This window comes from Gallinula chloropus (assembly GCF_964237585.1).
Source record: "Gallinula chloropus genome assembly, chromosome: 2".
Classification (NCBI taxonomy): domain Eukaryota; kingdom Metazoa; phylum Chordata; class Aves; order Gruiformes; family Rallidae; genus Gallinula; species Gallinula chloropus.
In genome coordinates this window covers 12,718,224-12,737,432 of record NC_140086.1, presented here as the reverse complement: position 1 = coordinate 12,737,432, position 19,209 = coordinate 12,718,224, and the positions used below count along the sequence as shown (strand labels likewise).

The 19,209-nt window shown below is 49.7% G+C and overlaps 2 protein-coding genes across 2 annotated transcripts in view; both read left to right on the top strand.

The window, feature by feature from the left end:
- NSMCE2 (NSE2 (MMS21) homolog, SMC5-SMC6 complex SUMO ligase) overlaps positions 1 to 2,516 on the top strand; it is a 133,766-nt gene extending 131,250 nt beyond the window's left edge. Inside the window, exon 7 of the mRNA XM_084280309.1 lies at positions 2,144 to 2,516. Coding sequence (XP_084136435.1) covers positions 2,144 to 2,309 — 166 coding nt within the window. The 3' untranslated portion in view covers positions 2,310 to 2,516. The remainder of the gene's footprint in view (positions 1 to 2,143) is intronic.
- A 9,960-nt stretch (positions 2,517 to 12,476) lies between these two features.
- Positions 12,477 to 17,943, top strand: TRIB1 (tribbles pseudokinase 1). The gene is made up of 3 exons (XM_084260414.1): positions 12,477 to 12,862; positions 13,298 to 13,590; positions 15,671 to 17,943. Exons 1-3 carry the CDS (start codon positions 12,560 to 12,562, stop codon positions 16,137 to 16,139), a joined length of 1,065 nt encoding a protein of 354 aa, XP_084116540.1. The 5' UTR covers positions 12,477 to 12,559; the 3' UTR covers positions 16,140 to 17,943.
- Positions 17,944 to 19,209: the final 1,266 nt, after the last annotated feature.

Below are 19,209 nucleotides of genomic sequence, written 5' to 3'. Positions count from 1 at the left end.
GAAGCATCAGTTGGGATATCCAGCTGCTACCTTAGTGTCACGATGGCTTCAGGAACAAGGTGGAAGTACCTTGCCTGGGTCTTCCCTGGGTCTAGGGAGAAAAAGGGGAGTGGGTGCAATGTCCTGGAAATAACAACAAAACCAACAATGTAGATGGACAGAAACTTGGCTGGAAATATGAATGGCAGTTGGGAAATAGCTTACAGGTTGGAGAAAAGAAAGTGAGACAGCATTCTGGAGGATAGGGACAGGCTAGGAAGCATGTGCTCAACAGCCCAAACCCACGAGAGAAAACCCTTCTGTGATATGGAACTGAGTTTATGATGTCCATATCTAAATATTTCTCTGTGTTGTTCAGTCCATCACAAAAATGTCACGGATATAGAGATCACTGTGGTGGGTCAGAAGTTTCAGCACTGCTGAAAAACTAACCAGGTCACATGAGTGAATTTTATTTTACCTTTAAAGACGTTAAAGACTTAAGAGTGAAAAAAATAAAAGGTCATGTAAGCTGTACAACACGTAGCTTTGAAAGGTACCTTCTCCCCAGACTGGAGTCCTTTGTGCAGTCTGAATACTGGCAGTTCTTACTTTTGAGCTTTCAGCTTGGGACCTTGCCATTCTTACAGAAGTCGTGCCAGAAAAGCGCACACAGAGCAGTAACTCGGCCTCACTGCAACTAAATTAAGAACAACTACTTGGTTTTCTCTGCCCAGTCTCGCTGACCTGCTGTAATTTTAACCTTTCTTGTGAAAACGCGGTCAATTTTGAAAAACCATCGTCTGCTGTGGTGGGAAGACAGGCCAGCTGATGCAACAAGTTCCCCATTTGACTATCCCATCCCGGTGGTGCTACTACTTGATTGCACTCGGGCCAGCGGCATTCAAGTGGAAGCAGGAGTCCTGACTGAGTGGAGCCGTGGTCAGGGGGGATGTTCTCCAGCCTGACTCTGAAATCAAAGCTGTCGCTCCCTCTGGAGTTACAGGAGTGTCTGTTTCTTCACACTTCCTTGCCAGTTTGAATGCCCGGGATCCCTTCCGTGCGGCTGGCAGTGCAGCAGCTGAATGGCAGCTCCTCAGCTGACGTAGGCTGATAGGCCTTGCCATGGACTCCTTCAGGCAACTCTTACGTATCTCCGTTTGCTCACTTATTTTCCACCGCCCAGAAGGATATACTAATGCTTTATGCTTGCGGGAAATGTGGGAAGCTTTCTGAGCACTTGTTATTCATTAATCTGGCAAGCTTATTGCTCTAATAAGGTGATAAATGGGAAAACTGAGGCACAGAGCAATTAAGTGACGTATCCATGACAAACACAGTAAGCTTAGACAGATCTGGAGTAAAAGCTATGAGCACTGAGTGTAAATAAGCTCAGCACCTCTGACAAAAGTTACTCCTAACAGAGGAAAAAAAACATGAAAAGTTTTATTTCTGTCTACAGGTACCATCTGTGCACGTTTGGGCCACTGCCAAAGGAAAATGACCTTTGGTTCCTGAATATCTATCACCCTGCTGTCTTTATCTGGTCGTTTCTAGTATTTGTAAGACAATTTGCATTTGATAATCATTTAGAGGTTGTTAATTTGACCCCATCTCCTTTCTATGCTTTCTCAGTTCATAAAAGGCCAGGTAAATTTTAACACCAGCTGGATAGTCCCCTGATTCATCAGTCACCCTCTGCAAGTCTCATTCTCTTTTATCTGTCGCCCTAGAAAGCAGTTTCCCTCTTTGTCTCTCAGCAAAAATTCTATTTCTCCCCTGCAGGTTAATAAGGCAAAAGGTGGTTATCTGCAGTTTGTAGAGGACTGCAAAGAGACAAAGCAAGATCTCTGTGCAGTGCTTGCACCATTGGTGATGCACGCAGCTTGTGTACATGAAAGGAGTGATCTACAGGTGAGAGGCTCTGTCTCTCACCCTGCTCCTTCCTTCCTTCCTTCCTTCAGCTGTTGATTCCCACCAGTGTAGATAAATGGATTTATTTTTCCCCACAGAGAGCCAGTGAAGAGGAAAAGAGGTAACAAGACACTGACAGGGAGAATGAATCCCAGATAAATACAATAAACTAGCAGATGTTATGGAAGAGCCAGTATCTGACAAATACAATCCTTCCAGTTTAATGGAGTCTCTCTTTTCTTTTTGACAGATGTCCTAAAATTGGCTGTAGCCATGTTGATGTAGAAAAATCGGATCTTGTGCCAAATGAAGCACTTAAAAGAGCGATTGACAGTCAGAACAAACAAAGGTGGTCAACACTGGAGAAGTCAGCTGGATACGATTGTTTTGAGACATCTTTCGAGATAAGCTGCTGATTCTGAGTAGGTTGTGTAACGACTTGCAATCTTAAAACTTGAAACTGAGCGATTCATTTATAGGCAAAGTTGAAGGTCTCAGCTGTAACTGAAAGCATTTTTTAAGCAGACAAATATGAGGAATTCCAGTTTAACTTGTTGGGGCTTTTAAAACGTTCCTGAAATTCTAAAAAATCTGGCATTTCCTAAATAAAACATGTTTTGCAACATTTACCCTTCCTTGTCAGCGTGCTGATTTTTGTCAGCGTATTAGAGACACGGATTGTGCCGGGGTGTAATAGTGAGTGTGGTGTTGCTGATAGTTCTGTTACTGTCTCCACAAGTGCTGGGAATACTGAGTAGTATCCTCTGAACAAGGATTTATCCAAGTCATATACCCTGGTTGGGAGCACATCTGCATTTTATTAAACCTTAGGAAAGCTTCACAGAGCTCTATTTGCAGGAAGCGCTGCACATCTATACCCTGCATGTGGACGCACAAAGTTACCTCTCTTGGACTTGTTCTTACAGTCTTTGAATACTCTGCCCTAACTCTGGCTTTTTGAGATTCACAAGCTTTCATTTCACACTTTTTGCCTTTGGAAACCCAGTGGGCTTTACCTTAATGCTGTAGGTTAGGAGACTACAGCTATTTACCTAAGTATTCCAATAACTGATTTGTAGATAATACATATGTATTGTAGCCGTACGCCTTGAGTTGAAAAGCTGTTAATCTCATTGTATATAAGCTTCAGGTATCTATCCATTTGGGCACAGATTCCCCTCCCCCAAAAAGAACTTAAACTTTGTGACACTCCATATTTATTACCTAAATTGATCTGAACACATCGGGCAGGTAAGGCACTATATATATGGATTAGATATGGCCACGGGTATGAGGAGCTGCCTTGGTGGTCAGATGGCAATCATCTCTTGTCGTGTATAGAGCAGAAAATACAGATTTCTTTGAGCTTTGGGTTCCTTAGCTGGTTAGATGGTATTTTCCTAGGTAATTTTTCTGAATTTACAATCTGACATTTAGTGTAAAATGCAGCTAAGGTACTGAAGTGCTAAGCTTTTCACTCGGGGTCACTGCTTGCTAACAGCTTTCCTTTCATAGACCATTATTAACCCTAATTACACTTAAGGGTGTGAACCACTTCAAACTGAAATTGTTATTTTGTAATTGAAGAATATTAATCTGCGAGCTGATTTCATAGCTAAAAAAGGGAAATGAGCCATTATTATTTGCACTCAGCTTTTGTATTCAAAACACTTCATGGGAATTAGCTGGGTAATTTTCATAATGTGGTCTAACCCCAAAGGTCCATCCTTTCAAAACTGAGCAGTGATCATGAGTGCTTCTGTCTCTGGAAACCCAGCTGAAAGAGCTGAAAGAGACTGGGGGGCAGTCATGCAGTACTTACACATTTGTATTTCTACCTGTAAAATTCAGGTCCCTTTTAAGACATCTCGGGTCTCAAAACTGTATTTTTTTAGTTAAATACAACAGGGGAGGATGTTAACTATAGCATTTATCAAACAAAACAAAACAGGGGAGGTGTCCTAAACTGTTCATGGCTTTTTGTTTCATCTTTAGGTTTGTGGTTAAATTTACTCCATCACCATTTAAAAGCAGAACACTCCAGAAACACAGACTTGTGTTGGTTAAACAGTCTCTGCATTAACTCATGGATCTACCTCAGTCCCTGGTAGCGATCAGTCTCGCAGGGTTTTCAGGTACATGTTACATGGCCACAGCAAATGGCACTTCAAATTGAGTCCGTGTAGGTGTCCGGATGCTCGAGCCTGCCATCCAGTAACATGTATCATTACCCATACTAAACTGTACCCAGATTAATTCATGCCGACAAACTGGTGGCAGCAGGTTTGGTTTGCTACGTGTGCTGCTTGCTCCAGTGTACCCTGAGATAGCTGCAGTTCCTGATATGGTCATTACCCTCATGTTCCAGTGAGTAATGCTGTAAAGGAGATTGCTGTCTTGGTTACACCTTGTTGTTGTATGTGAACGAGAGAGGCTTGACCCACAGCAGTGCTGGTGGCTGTAGTGGAAGCTGCCCTCAGTCTGTCTCTGGGTTAGCTAAGAGAACTAACAATCAGGCACACCACTTGTGGAAAGGTGTTAACATTCCTGCCTCAAAATACAGGATCTTCCTTCTTGCCTTTGCTAGCCTGAGCCAGGTAGCATCAGTGGGTCAGAGAGCCCAAACCACAAGCGTGGGTGCAGCCAAACTCCTGAGGTCCTTCTCAACCTTTAGCTGAAAGACATAAACTGATTATGGGCAGCACTTACCTGCCCAGTTTTAACAACTGTCATATATGGGGTGAAGAGGCATGTGTATTTGAACAGAGGTAGGTTTCTTTCTCTTATCATCCGATACCTCTTCTCATATACAGCCAGTCATCTATTAGCCAAAAAAACCCCAAATACTCATGCACTCATGTCAGGATTGCTGATGAGAGTACTTGAGTCCCATGAAAATCAGTGATGCACTGCATAGATTCAACTGCTAGGGAAAACTGCCTGCATTTACTGAAATCAGTGAAGCTGTCCCCGAAAGTTTGCCATTTCTGAATTTAAACTGTATCATTAACATCCAAGGAATGCCAGTGTGAATTAATTTTTTTCCCTCTGAACCTGGAATTCAAACCATCCTTTTGATTTTCCATGGCTGCTTCTCTCTTGTTGGTCCTTACGAGTAATTCCCCCTCCGAAGTTGGAAGATTACAGCATGAATTGCAGCTGGCACTCGACTAAGGTGGAAGGACAGACCAGCCTTGGCAACTGTGGACGGCTTCTGCACCTGTCAACTGACCTGATGGAAGTTGTGCACTGCTACGGCTCGACGGGGGTGGCTGTAGTTACCTGCAGCTCTTTGCTCTTCCATCTGCCAAGTCTGGGGTTTGTGATGTAGTGGTGATCTCTCTGTTCCCACGCGTCCCGTGTCCCCCAGAAACTCTGCTCTGGCTAGAAGGAACTTGAAAGAGTTAAAGAGTAAACATAAGCGCCTGTGATGAATAAGCCGATCTGTGTGATTCACAGAAGTGGAAACTCAACAGCAGTGAAACCTTCAAGTCTTAATCTATTTTGGCTATAAGATACCGTATGCAAACAGGCATATGTTAACAGTTCACAGGGCAATTTGTGTCTCATTGTTTGACGTCAGAAATTTTGCAACAATATTTAGGGAGAGAAACTGAGAGGTGAGGTGGCTTTTTTCCTTCTCCTTGAGGAGTCCTTCATGAACGCTGCGCACCTCAGCGCGCCTGGTGAGGGTCTGTCGCCAAAACCTGGTGAGGGTCCGTCTCTGCCAGAGAACGGAACTTCCATGGTGTGTTTTGAGGGACTGAAGAAACATCTGATTGAACATTAAAATAAAGGCAAGAGAGATCTCTAAGCACTGCTTTGGTGGTACCCCAAGGCATGGGCCATTAACACTGCACTCTCGCTCGAGCAGATTCTCCCCGGGAAGCACAATTCTCCAGTTCACAAGTACAGACTCTGAAGTTTTCAAATCGGTGGAGCTGTGATGTGTAAAGATAAAAACTAATCAGGCAGGCACCTCATGGAAGATTTAGCACGCTTGTGCTAAAAAGGAGCACACATTCCTCTGAATCAAGGACATATTCATCATTGCTGCTCCGGAGCTGTGATCTTATTCATTCTGGAAGAATCAAAAAGACCAGGCTCAGTCAGTGCTCCCTTGAGAAATACCCGGAGCAAAAGCAGGGGCTGCAGGAAGTGATACCGATGACTCAACAGCCAAGGCCAACACACTGCCTTATTTTAGACAATGTCCTCTTGGATGTACTCATGTTTCCTCATGAGTGGCTGATGACAAAGGTCTTACCTACCTGTGGTCACAAGTACTTTGTGACGTTTTTCTCAAGAATAGCTCTAGTATTGTGGCCAAAACTGGCTCACAGTTCACCATGCTAGTTCGGAGGCAGTTTCAAGTGAATGTTAATCCCCATGTTGTGATCCTGAGGGACTGTGTGGTCCGTTAACTGAGCGTTTCCATAGCGGATGGTGCTCTGTTGTACAGTGAAGTACAGTTGTGCCTAGAAAAGGGGCTTCCTAGAGTGGGAAACATTACAATATCCTAAGGACAGGTCTCCCTTTCTCTTGCTAGAGCCAAAGCCTCAAGCCAGTGGCTCCTGGCTACAAGTAGAGAGTAGTGCCAGCCGCAAATTCCAAGTCCTCCATAAATAATGATTTTATTTTCTGGTCCTAAAGCACTTAACTCTTAGTACACATTTCAAACACACGACACGGACACAGTCACAGCAATGCTCGGTGGAGAATCCTGTGCGTAGGTGCCAGTGGATTCTAGGCTGCCAGCCAGGAGCTATAAGAAGTAAAAACATCAGATTGATTGTTAGGCAAGTGTAACTCTGGGGTGTGTGTACATTGGGCTGTAGATACCCGTGTATGTGCTTAGCCGCGTGCTGCACGAGCAACCCCACAACCCCACAGGACTGCAGCAACGTGCAGAAAAACCCCAGCGCGTTTCATCACTTCCAAAGCGCTGCGGTGGGCTGAGGAGAGTGCTTGCCTCACCCGCTCCTTCCGATGCCGAGTCCGACCCGAAGACGGAGCTTGAAAGCACGCACATGAATTGAATTGCATGGGAAGCTCACCAAAGGAAGTGTTTGCTTGTAAACTCGGTATGAATAGGATCCTCTCTGACCGCACGGGAAATGGAGAGACGCTCATTCACTGTCTGCTTGTGCAATCAACTTCTGAAGTAAAAACAGGATTTGAGGTTTAAAACCTTGAACCTTCACACGTCGTTCGAGCAACAGAAGAAGCCTTCATGCTCTTTAGTCCGCGAAGGAACAAAGTCAGGAGGGGCGGCTCATGAGACTCCGTGGATTTGATAACAACTGGCTCATCAAAAGGGAATTATTTAGAGTTCCTAGCAACAGCAGCCCTCAGAGCAGCTTCTGTGCGGGCTCGAGGGGAGACATCTGAACACCATTAGGCTGCCCTTCTTTTGATGTCGCTACGTGCTCATCATGTGTTTTATATCTGTACAGTGAATCTGCCGCTGAGTTCCGCGCTGTCTGAGCGTGGCTGCGGGTTTATCACAGACACCACCATTCCTGCTACAAAAACATTACTTCTAAGTTCTTCATCACCTGGGCACACAACTTCCCTCTGAGCCCTGTCAGTGCAGGGAGGCTCTCTACACCAGCAGGTTGTGGACGGGCTGCTGGGTTTAAGCTGCTGGCTTTCCATCTGGCAGTGAAGTTTCGTTACACGGCTTGAGATAACTCATAAAATAAAGATACTTGTTTCCCATCATTTGCCTGGTCGTTTGATGTTAATTTGGGCATCAGGCCTCTCTCATCCAACAACTAAAATAATGGCTTTTTAATTCCTTCCCATAGCAAGCAGCCAGCTTATTTCCAAGTGCCCTGATCTAATAGAGATTTACTCTGCGCATCCCATGAGACATGTTATCGAAGTTACCAGACCTGTCCCAAGCACTTGGGAAGTGGGGAGATGGTTACACAATTCTCATTGCCTCTGGCTGTTCTAGTTGTGAAGAGAAAGGGTCAGAGAACTGGAGCAGCGGAGATAATTTTGTGAGCATCTGAGGAAAAGCAGCTGCTCAGGTGAGCAGAGGTGCTGGTTGAGGGTGAGACAGGCTTCAATACCATGTAATGCAAATCTCCTTGAATCAAACAGGATGACAGGATGCCTGACCACTAGGAATTCTGGCTTCTTCATCTGACAGATGTAATTATCACTGCCTGTCTGGTTTTACAAAGAGGAAAAAAAGGTATATGAAGAGCGACATTCGACTTGCCAGAGTTGTGGCAGGTCTGCGCTGGGCAGGACCCTCCCATCAGCTGGCACATGCCAGGCCTGTGATACACATCCCACAGGATCTCAAGGAAGTGGAACACCTTCTGTATGTGGAGAGGCTGAGGGAGCTGGGCCTCTTTAGCTTGGAATAGAGGACACTGAGAGGTGACCTCATTGATGTTTATAAATATGTAAAGGGTGAGATTCAGGAGGACGGAGCCAGGCTCTTCTCAGTGATGGCCAGTGATAGGACAAGGGGCAGCAGGTGCAAGCTGGAGCATAGGAAGTTCCATGTGAATATAAAGAGGAACTTTTTCACTGTGAGGGTGACAGAGCACTGGGACAGGCTGCCCAGAGAGGTTGTGGAGTCTCCTTCTCTGGAGACATTCAAACCCACCTGGATGCGTTCCTGTGCGATTTAGTCTAGGTGATGCTGCTCTGCCAGGGGGGTTGGACTGGATGATCTTTCAAGGTCCCTTCCAACTCCTAATGTTCTGTGTCTCTGTGATTCAGCCCTGCTCCAGTCCCATCCCTTTGCCTAGCAGCTGGCTCTCCAGGGAGAGAGGACACAGCGAGCAGTCCCGCTTGCTTTGACCATCATTTTCCAAGGCAGGATCTACTTTTTGTAATGGCTTTGTAACATCCTCTGACTGGGAGCTCCTCAGGCTTGCTGAGCACTTGGAAGGTGCTTGTCGCACACTGTTGTCCTTTGCCAAGCACATAAGTACTGTTGGTTGCTCCCAAAGGCTGTCCCTGCTGCACCGGTACTGGGACCCTGTTGCAGCATCCATGGTGGTTCATTTTTCTGGGACTTGGGTAGCAGGAGTCATCCACAGACCAAAATGTTACCCTGAAGGTCGCTCTGTGAGTGTAGTTCTGCACTGATCTGTGCTCCATGATGATTGACAGTGCTATCCATCGGTGAAGCACAGCGCTGCCTTGTTTCAGTTGGAAGGGCTGTTAAAAGCCTTACACTGAATTTCACTGGAGGACAGCTGAGAATTGTCATGTTAGTGTTCTTCTCAGGCATGCTGAGCAGGTAGCCCCACAGAAGTCATTGTTGGGGGAGGGGGAGATGGAATGATAAAGGCTTATGAAGGGAATAGAAGGAACAACCCCCAGTGGCTTTTGATTCAGGAGACTAATGCAGGAAAAGTGCTTGGATGCTTAAAAGCCTGTGGTGTGACCTGCAGTGAGCAGGAGACCACTATGCCAAGTGTGGTAGCCCCATATTCTGCAAAAATCTTCTAATACTGGAATGCTGCAGCAGTTCACAAACCTCTCCCTGGGCTTCCTCCTGTTTTATGCTCTGGTTCATGACCAGAAAGGCTTGCATGCAGGCACTGGTGGAGATGGGTAAGGAGGACAAGTTACAAGCCTGTGAGAAGCACCATGCACGCAGCTCCTCAGACACCAGCCTTGCCATCCTGTGGGGGTTTTTGGGTTGGGTCAGCCAAAATTAGAGAAAAAAAAAAAAAAAGAAAACCTCTGCTCTGCATGTTGGAATGAATCTGGTGGGGATGGGGAGGAGTCTGGATGTGGACCTCTTAGGATCCATACCCAAAATGTAAGAGTGAAAATTAGGTAATTATTAATTTAGTTAATAGTTGCTACTATATGTTTATTCATGACATTAATGCTTTGAGTAGCTGACAGCATGCCAGGCATTTTAAAGAAGCAGTGAAGGCTTCCTGCTGTGAAGAACTGCCCCCATTTTGCAAACACCCAAGACCTGGGAGATGGAAGCCTGGGTTCATCATCTCAGACTCATGGAGACAACTGAGGTTTGGTCTGTACAGTCAGCTGTGAGAGAGCTCCCACCTGCACCACTGAGATGAATTGCCCAGAGTTATTTTTATCCTGGTCTTTGGGGACTGGTTTCTGCTCTCTGGTTCATGGGGACACCCCACAGAGCGTGAAATCTGGGGAATCCCTGGGGGAAGTGGCTCCCCGGCCTGTTGGAGAACTGTGGGGTGCAACACTGTGGGTACCTCTGTGCTCTGCTCTCCCCTCACCCCCCAGGTACCTTTCAGAAGGGACAGGATGACAGGGAGGGGGTGAGGGGGGTTGCCCTCCCTAAGGTCCAATGGGTGCCATCCTTCTGTTGGCTACCAGTAGCCTGAAACAAGCACCTGTGCTGGTCCTGGTAGCATGGGGCCAGCATGAGGTGACCGGCTGTGGGCTCTAAGAGGCTTTTATTGATGGGAGCCTGGGAAGGTGAAGGATACATCTTCCAAAAATATGTGTCAATTGTTCTTCAGTGTGGACCTTCTCCCCAGCAGGGACAGGGAGCTGGCTCAGGAGCGGAGAGAGTGGGACACCTTTGAGAGGGTGAGGACCAAAGGCACAGACTTACCCAGGGCATTCTCTCAGCCTGGAAGAGCTATAGGGGACACTTGCACACCAAGAACACCTGTAAGTAAGGAGCTGGACTTGATGATCCTCGTGGGTCCCTTCCACCTCAGTATATTCTACGATTCTGTGATTCTATGTTTATGTGGGTCCATTACTAATTTGATGATGTGTCTATCCTTTCCCCTGCCTCCAAAATCAGACACACACACACACACCCCCCACCTCGCACCCTCTCAGATGTAGGAAGCAGGCCCCTAATTCACTTAAATTCCGATGATAAAACTTCCAGGGAGGGAAAAGGAAACCCAAGGCTTGCTGGGTAGTCCTGTGTGTTTCACCTTCGAGAGGGAGAGAATGAAGTGGCGTGCCTTCAGAGCTGTGGTGGGCTGCCCAGAAACACACTCTGCAGACACGAGCGGAGCTGCATTTCGGGGGTGGGGGGGAAGAAGAAGGAAAACGCAGGCCCTGGGATATCCCTTTATGGCATATGCATTTTATGTTTCAGTGCATTAATGGCACTGCTATGCTGTGAGTCATCCCGCGCAGGAGTTTCATGTGTTTCTTAAAATACACCAGAAGTGGCTGAAGGCATGCACGGGTTTGCCGTGCAGTTAGCTAGCAGGAATCCCAGCGAATACCTGCACCCCTGGCATCGCAGGCATCACAGATGGGGACACACACACACACCCGTCCCAGTCCCTCTCTGCTGCAGAAACAGACCAAGGAAACCAAAACGGGATGGGAGCTGATCCTACTGAGTAAGGAGACACAGGCTCCCCGTGTTATTAGGGAAGCCTCAGCACTGACTTACAGAAAATTTGCATATATGTAAACAGAAAAGCTGGCGGGTTTCCTACCGAAGCACTCCTGTCAAAACTGCAGCTGTCTGTGCCTTTTTCCTAGGGATGATTTGTTGTCTGTTTTCCTCTCATTTTCCTGCCGTTTACCAACAGCCCTGGCTGCGAAACTATTTACTATTCCTTTAACCCCGCTTCTGAGCCCGAGCCCAGCTCTCTGCCCCTCGCAGGTCAGGTCATTTCGGCTGCTGCCGGCTCTCCACGCGATTCCTTTTTCGGAGAGCGGATGGTGGTTTTAACACGGGCAACACCCAGCGCGGTGTTCCTGACCGTGCGGGTGAAGTCCGCGCTTGGGGCAAATACGCGACGGCTTCGTGATGCGGGGATCGGGATGCACAATTAGTGACAAGGAGGAATTGGGGCTGGGCAAGTGTGTAAAGGAGAAGCTGCTGGGAACGGAGCCGAGCTCGCTCCCTCTCCACAGTCAGCCTGGCTTAACTCGCTGCCGTTGCGCATCGCGCCGGGCGATGCTGTCTCGAAAGCGCTACGGCGGCATTTGGGATTTCTGGCACCGCTTCCCAGCGGCACACGCCGGTCTTGGATAAACCCGCGGCTGCTGCTGCCATTTCCAGGGCTGCCCCTGCAGAGGAGACCTTCATCCCTCGGTGCCGGTGACTTTCTTACCGCTGAGCTTTGCTAGAACACGCTCCCTGGCCTCTGCCCGTGCCCTCGCAGCGGGCGGCGGAGAACCTGGGGGGTTTTGGCCAGGGGCGAACCCCAACAGCAAGCGGTGATCCCCAAGCGCTGCCGTCCTCAGCAGTCGGACATGCGATGACCTTGCTTCACACCGGCTGGAGAACAACAGGAAGGGGAGGGGGAGCTGGGGGGTCCCGACTCGACCCCGGCCCCAGCTGCTCACGCTGCCAAGGTGGGGGGGGGGGGGAGGGGACACAGGACCCGCTGCCCCTCCCGGCGGCCCGGCCCGCTGGGGCCGGGGGAGCGGAGCTGGGCAGGCGGAGCAGAGCAGGCGTGCCCCAGCCTCCCTCCTCCCATTTCCCCGTGCGTCAGGCCCAGGAGGAGGAGACTCCCATTGCTTTTTTTTTTTTTTCCCTCCCTTCCCCTCTAATTTTTTTTTTTTTTTTTTTTTTAAAGCCTCCAACTACTTTAACGCGGAGTCGGCAGCAGATGGTGGACACGACCCGAGGTTTCGGCGGGGAGAGCGAAGGGATGCGCCAAGCGCGCACCGCCCGCCTCTAGCTCCTCGCCCGCCGCCGTTCCCCTCCATGAGCCGCCCCGCGTCCCTCCTGCCGGCCGCCCGCTGCCGCAGCGCCCCGGCTAAGCGGCTCCAGCCGCTCCACGACGGCCCCGCCGAGGAAGCGCCGGCCGCCAAGTGCCCTCGCCTCGCCGACTGCGGACCCCCGGATTGCCTGAGTTCTCCCGGGTCGCCTTGTTCCCCCGCTTCTCCCGCCGGCGGGGGAGCGGCGGGTCCCAGCCTGATCGCCTCGTACCTGCTGCTGCCGCTGGCCGAGCGGGAGCAGGTGTCCAGGGCGCTGAGCGTCAGCTCCGGCCGGGAGCTGCGCTGCAAGGTGAGCGGGGGGCAGAGGGACGGCGGGAGGGGAGGAAGGGGGTGTGTGAGGGGGGTCCTCCCGGTGTGTCCGGGCGCCGCGTAACCGCCCGGCCCGGGGAGAGCCTTGCAAAACATCCTCCCTGCTGCTGCTCCCCGGTTAGAAGCGCCCGACCTGCGGCCGGTGGGGTTTTACGTGGGCTGGAAGTGAGCTGCGACCCCGGGTCTCTTCGGGGTACCTTCCCTGAAAGGCGCTGGGGGCGGCGGTCGGTTTTCTTTTTCTTCTCTTTACACTATAAAATGAAAAGAAAGGGTCTCGGTAACCGCTTTGCACGGCGCTCCTGCCGAGCCCTGGCTGCCCTCCAGCTCCCTCGTCATTGTTTGGGGAGAGTTGCTACGCGAGCGGCTGCTTTCAACGCCCTTGAGAATGGATTTTGCTTTAATTTCCTCTTTACAGGTGTTCCCCCTCAAACACTACCAGGACAAGATCCGGCCTTACATCCAGCTGCCGTCGCACAGAAACATCACCGGGGTGGTCGAAGTCATCCTCGGGGACACCAAGGCCTATGTGTTCTTTGAAAAGGACTTTGGGGACATGCACTCCTATGTGAGGAGCTGCAAGAGGCTGAGGGAAGAGGAGGCTGCCCGGCTGTTCAAGCAGATTGTCTCCGCTGTAGCTCACTGCCACCAGTCGGCCATCGTACTCGGTGACCTCAAGCTCAGGAAATTTGTCTTCTCTAATGAAGAAAGGTAAGCGGTTGTCACCAGCCAGCTGGGGGGATGAGTGGGGAGGAGGAATGCCACATCCAGAGACACGAGAAGCGAGAAGCTTCCCGGGGAGTGGAAACGTCCGTGTCAGCTGGGCATTACCTGCGAAGAGCCGAGCAGGTCCCCATCACGTGTGTAGTAGGTCACGGATCTAACTGGCACCCACTGACGCTTAGATCTCGGCTGATGAAAGGGAGGAAGCTTGCTGGGAGCTTCCTCTCATTCAGCAGAAGTTCTGTGAAACCCACCAGTAGACAAAGGAACGGTAGTTCAGATGCTCGCTAGTGCCAGAAGATGTCATGTGTGTCCCTCGTTCGGTGTAAAAGGAATAAAAGGCAGAGAGGAGCAGAGGAGGACGGCCGAGGCGTTGGGCTGGGGAGGGCGAGCAGCGAGCAGCCTGGCGTGAGGAGCTGAGGGGCTGGTCCCTCCTCACGCCTGGGAGAGCTGCCCCGTGGCAGAGCCGAGGTGTGCGGGAAGGGTCTCCTTGCTGAAACATCCCCCCCCTCCCGCTGATTGGGGTTACACAGCTAGTGAAAGACCAGCCGTGTGTCCTTCGAGGCTTTTATCCCTCCCCCAGTACCGGCGGCTGTGCTTTCCGTGCCCCCTGTGCCCGTGGGTGTGGGCACACACAGGAGGGAAGGTGGCACGCAGCTAAATATCGCTTAGGGAATCCTGGAAGGAAGAAAAGAGCTTTGGTAAAACTTAGCCTAAAGCCTAGGTTTATAGAGAGGAAAGCCAGAATCTGGTTGTTAAATTTAGATTAGGGAAATAATTCGGCGTTTCCCTGGAGTGTTCACTGCTCCTGTAGTGCCTCCCTGCACGTGGCAGAGCCAGAAATACATTTTTAATCAGCAGAACTGACTCTGGCTCGCTGCTGTTCCTGGGGAAAGCTAAAATAATAAGTAAAAGCTGTAGCGGAGTTGTTCCTTATCTGATGAAACTGGAGGTGCTACTACTGAAGCAGAAGAAAACGTGTTTTGGTGTGGGTTTGGGGTTTTTTTTTTTGTTTTTTCAACTGGATTAACGCTTCTTCAGGATGTCGTTTGTAAGAGACGATAAGAAAATTAACCAGCACTGCCCCTCTGGAGCAGAAACAGCCGCGTGTTGACGCGCAAGGAAAGTAATTCCTTTGAAGGAAACTATTGCAGCTTTTCCCGCCCATGAGAAGATGAAACATTTGTTGAAATGTTACATTGCACACAGTCTCGCTCGTTTGGAAATAGCGCGTTGCACAGGCGAGTGTCATGTGCATCCCATTTGGCAAGAAGAGGGTTAAGCAATGGCAGGCGGACTCGGGCTCTCCGGCACAGGTGCAGTTTCAGGGCTCCCGCAGCCAATCCAGGGCCCACGGTTTGCGTTGAGTCATATTTTCCGTTTGCAGAACCAATGGGTATTTGGTGAGGTCACGCCGAGGACAGGCTGCAGCCGACGCATCTACACCCCGGCGGGCTGCAAGGCAGTGCCGAGCCCTTCCCCGGGCGAGCTGGTGGCTTCCTCTCTGAGGGGAAGCTCCCCTTTCCCTGCCAAAATGAGAGGGAAGCGGTGGGCGTGGTGGTACTTTATGGAAAGGCAGAAAGAGTAATAATTACAAAGTAAAAACTTAAAAAAGAATTAAAAAAGCAAAACTTGGGGGAGCTGATGATCCCCAGGAGCGCAGAAGGGAGTTTAGAGTGTTTTCTGAATCAGGCAGCTGGATGCTGTGCGCTCAGAGCCCCAGCGTCAGGGAGCAGCGTGTAGGATACACTGTGGCCAGTTAACCCCCCGCAGCTGCAGGGCAACCTGCACAGGCAGAAGGTGCCTTCCTGCTGTTCCTTGAGAGCCCTAAAATCCCCAGAAAATAAAACACATAGGCATCGCCAGGCGCATAGCTGCGCTTCCATTGCATGGGGCCAGGCGTCCAGGCAGCTTCTCCACTCCAAATTGTTTCCTTATTTCTTTATCCTCCCCTCCCTGCTAACACAGGGAGGGGAGTGGGGATTGAGGCGGCAGAGGCCTCTCTGTGCTTGCTCATGCCTGGGTGTTGCTACTTCTAACCTGTGGCTTCCTCTTCTGCCCTCCCTAGGACTCAGCTGCGGCTGGAGAGCCTGGAAGACACGCACATCATCAAAGGTGAAGACGATGCGCTTTCAGACAAGCACGGCTGCCCGGCGTACGTCAGCCCTGAGATCCTAAACACGACGGGGACTTATTCTGGAAAATCAGCCGATGTGTGGAGTTTGGGAGTGATGCTCTATACCTTGCTGGTGGGACGTTATCCCTTCCATGACTCGGACCCTAGCACTCTGTTTTCCAAAATCCGTCGTGGACAGTTCTGTATTCCTGACCACGTCTCCCCCAAAGCCCGATGCCTCATCCGCAGCCTCCTGCGGCGGGAGCCCTCTGAAAGACTCACTGCTCCAGAGATCTTGCTTCACCCTTGGTTCGAGGCAGTCCTGGAGCCTGGATATACAGACCAGGAGACGGGAACTTCAGATCAAATTGTTCCAGAGTACCATGGAGACAGTGATGATATTAGTTCCTTCTTCTGCTAACCCCGAAATCTCTGAAAACCTCAGCGGTTCTCAGCTCTGGCATCTTCGTAGGGTTTCATTTTTCCACGTTTGTGAACTCAACAGCATTTTAAAGTGCCAGTATCATCAGAAAAGTGACCTTGTTTAGAACAAATGCCAACCCATAGATCTCTGCTCCCCGAGCATGCTCTTGCCATGCTGGTAGGTCTGTCCTGCTGGCTGTGGAGGACCTGTGCAGCTTTGAGAGCCAGAAGGCTTTTCTCCTGCCTCCCACGTCCTCCATCACTGGTGTAACTGGCTGCATCTTGGCTGCAGAGTCTTACGGCTGGTGAGGAGCGAGGCAGAGCAACGGCAGCCCCTTCTGCTTTCCCACGGTGGCTACGGGGATGCAGAGCCCTGGCTGTGATGCTCAGGGGCTGGGAGGGGCGTGAGGCGCACCTCTAACTGAGCAAGCCTGGCAGAAATGAGTAAAAAGGGGAATCAACTCGGCGTGTCACACCAGCCAGCTTACGAGGTGGCTTTCTGACTGTAAGCGCACTTTAATGAGGGAAGGAGGTCTTCTCCCGCCACGGCCAGCCACCCACTCGCTGCTGCTTCTCCAGCTGATCCCGCTTTCAGAGGCACGAAGCTCCTAGATCCACCCGTAAGACAAATCCCTGCTGGGGCTCTTTCCGAAGCAGAAGCCAGTGGATCTCCCAGCCAGATCCCTTCCGATTCCATTCGCTGACCGGGAAAGCATTTTAAATAGACTTAAGCCTCGCGTTGCCATGGCGTAGCCTATATAACTTTATGCCCTCAGTGAGCTTGTCAAGTAGCAGGTCTCGTTAGCTCCGAGTGCCAAAACATATCCGTTTACCAAACCGTAACACTATCGGCTGGGGCGCCTTCTCTTGGGAAACGATAAGGGGTATCTTGTACAGTACATGTAAACATGGTTGTGTTTTCCTACGGGCTCGATGCGTAAGAACCTCGCATCCCCTCTCCTCTGCCCCCCTCCAACCCCAAAAAGTTAGTCTTAAGAGTAAAATCTCCATATGCCCTTAGTTGATTATTCAGGTATGCGGTTTGCCTCCGGCTATGGTTTGTTGGGTTCCCACCCCAACCCCCCATCCCCCTTATTTTTATTTTTTTGCATGATTATTCATAGTCTTTCCAATGTGTGTGGATAATGAATATATCGAAATCGTTAGCTTCCTGGGTTGGGGGTAAGTAAAACTTAGTCCTGCCTAAAATTTCTGCTTCGTTTCCACGTTTGTGTCCAGTGGCTTAAGCAGAGAGACGTGTGTCCATTCGCCTCGGGCGAGAACACGGTTGCTGAAATGGCCGTGGGCTGGGTAACTCGCGTCCCCGACGCACGGCACCGTCCGAGTGAAGCCCTCTGAAGGGTTAACCCCCCTGGCAAGCTGCAGTCCTACCACGCGTTTGGAGAATACCATGTATACCTCATGGACTGTGTACCTTGTACATACCTTACTGTTTGGGGTTCTGTTTTCTCATTTTGTTGTACTCTGTTTGTCCTAATAAGAGGTGTCGAAGAGCAATTTAATGTGAATTATTGTTGGCAATACTAACTTGACAGAATCATGAGCATTAAGAGCAGGGCGCCACAGCTCTCCGTTGCACTAAACCTCTCATGATTGCTTGACATTTGTATCTATGATACAGTTTAACCCTTCTATGAAAAACAGTACATTTGTATATATTGGTAGAAAACTCTGCCAGAAAAGCTAAAAACACTATGTCCAACTTGTAAATATGTATATGTATGTGGAAACCTGGATGATAAAGTCTGACTTGTAGAAAGTTTTAATAAACTTGGTTTCATAATGTTTGTCCCCATTTCTTGCGCTGTCTTGAGGGCAACACAGCTTGAGCATGTTTGGTTTAATCTGAAAAAAACAGGGTTTGGGCTCAGAGAGGACCAGCTTTGTCTCTGGTCACTGTGTGTGCTGGAATCACCAGGGTCTGAGCCCTGACTCCCAGTTCTGCCTGGGCTTTAATCTGCACAGAGATGAACGGGGATAGGGGATGGATCTTGCCTCTTGGGGCATGGAATGGGCCCGAGAGCTGCCCAGAGCCCTGAGAAACGAGGTGTCTTCTTCATCTGATAAACAGGGAGGAGAGGGGTTACAGCTCTGCCTCTGAATTTCAGAAATGCTGCTGCCCTTCAGCACGTGCGTCCATCTGCTTCTGTGCCCCGTGAGCACCCCAAGGCTGTCACCCTGCACCCCTGCGCGCGGCAACGTGATGCTCAAGTCAGTGGAAAAACACATCTCGGGTGTCTCCAAGTGAGCAGCCAGGAGCCAAGGTGGTGGTGGAGAGCATCAGCTTTAATGGGGAGCCGGAGCCAGTGGGCAGGGGCTTGACCCCACGGCCAGGAGGGAGAGCAGAGGCTCCTGTTAAAAATGAAGGGAAAGATTATTAGAGCTGCTTTTCTTTGTGGTGAGAAGAGAGGGGTATAAATAGCAGCAGTATCAAGGTTAGAGAATGTGCTTTCCTGAAAGAGATCAAGCCACCCTTGTAATCCACCCGGAGCAGTGAGATCATCACTCACAAGTAGCGAGGAGGAGGAAGAGAGGCTTGATTTTTATTTATACTTTGCCTCATGTTTAACTTTGTCCTTTTGCTTCAAATCTGTTCAGCAGAGCAACTGCTTCCAGGCAGCTCTTCGAGCTGGAACAACTCTTAAAACAGGCTCTGCTCTTAGAAGGGGAGTGGAAAGAGAAAAGGTGGGAACAGGGACGTGGTCAGTGATACAGCAAAGTGTGCTGGCTTTAATTAGGCACCTTGACTCCCACTCGGAGAAACCAGCAATCTGTGCGGTAAGCATATTTTCTTAGCGCTCGCTGAGTGAATGTCAGACACCAAAATATCTCAAGTTACTTTACTGATGTTATTCTTACAGGACTTGTAAAAATATATGCGCCACATATCCGGGCTGATTAAATTACCCCCCTGCCCTACCATGCTTTCAGGCTTGGACAGAAGCCCTGATGCATTCTTTTAAAACAACTTCAGGAGGTTTGTGCTTTGGTGAAACCTTGAAAACTTTCAAAACTTTTTTTTCCCCCTTCTTTTTTTTTTTTTTTTT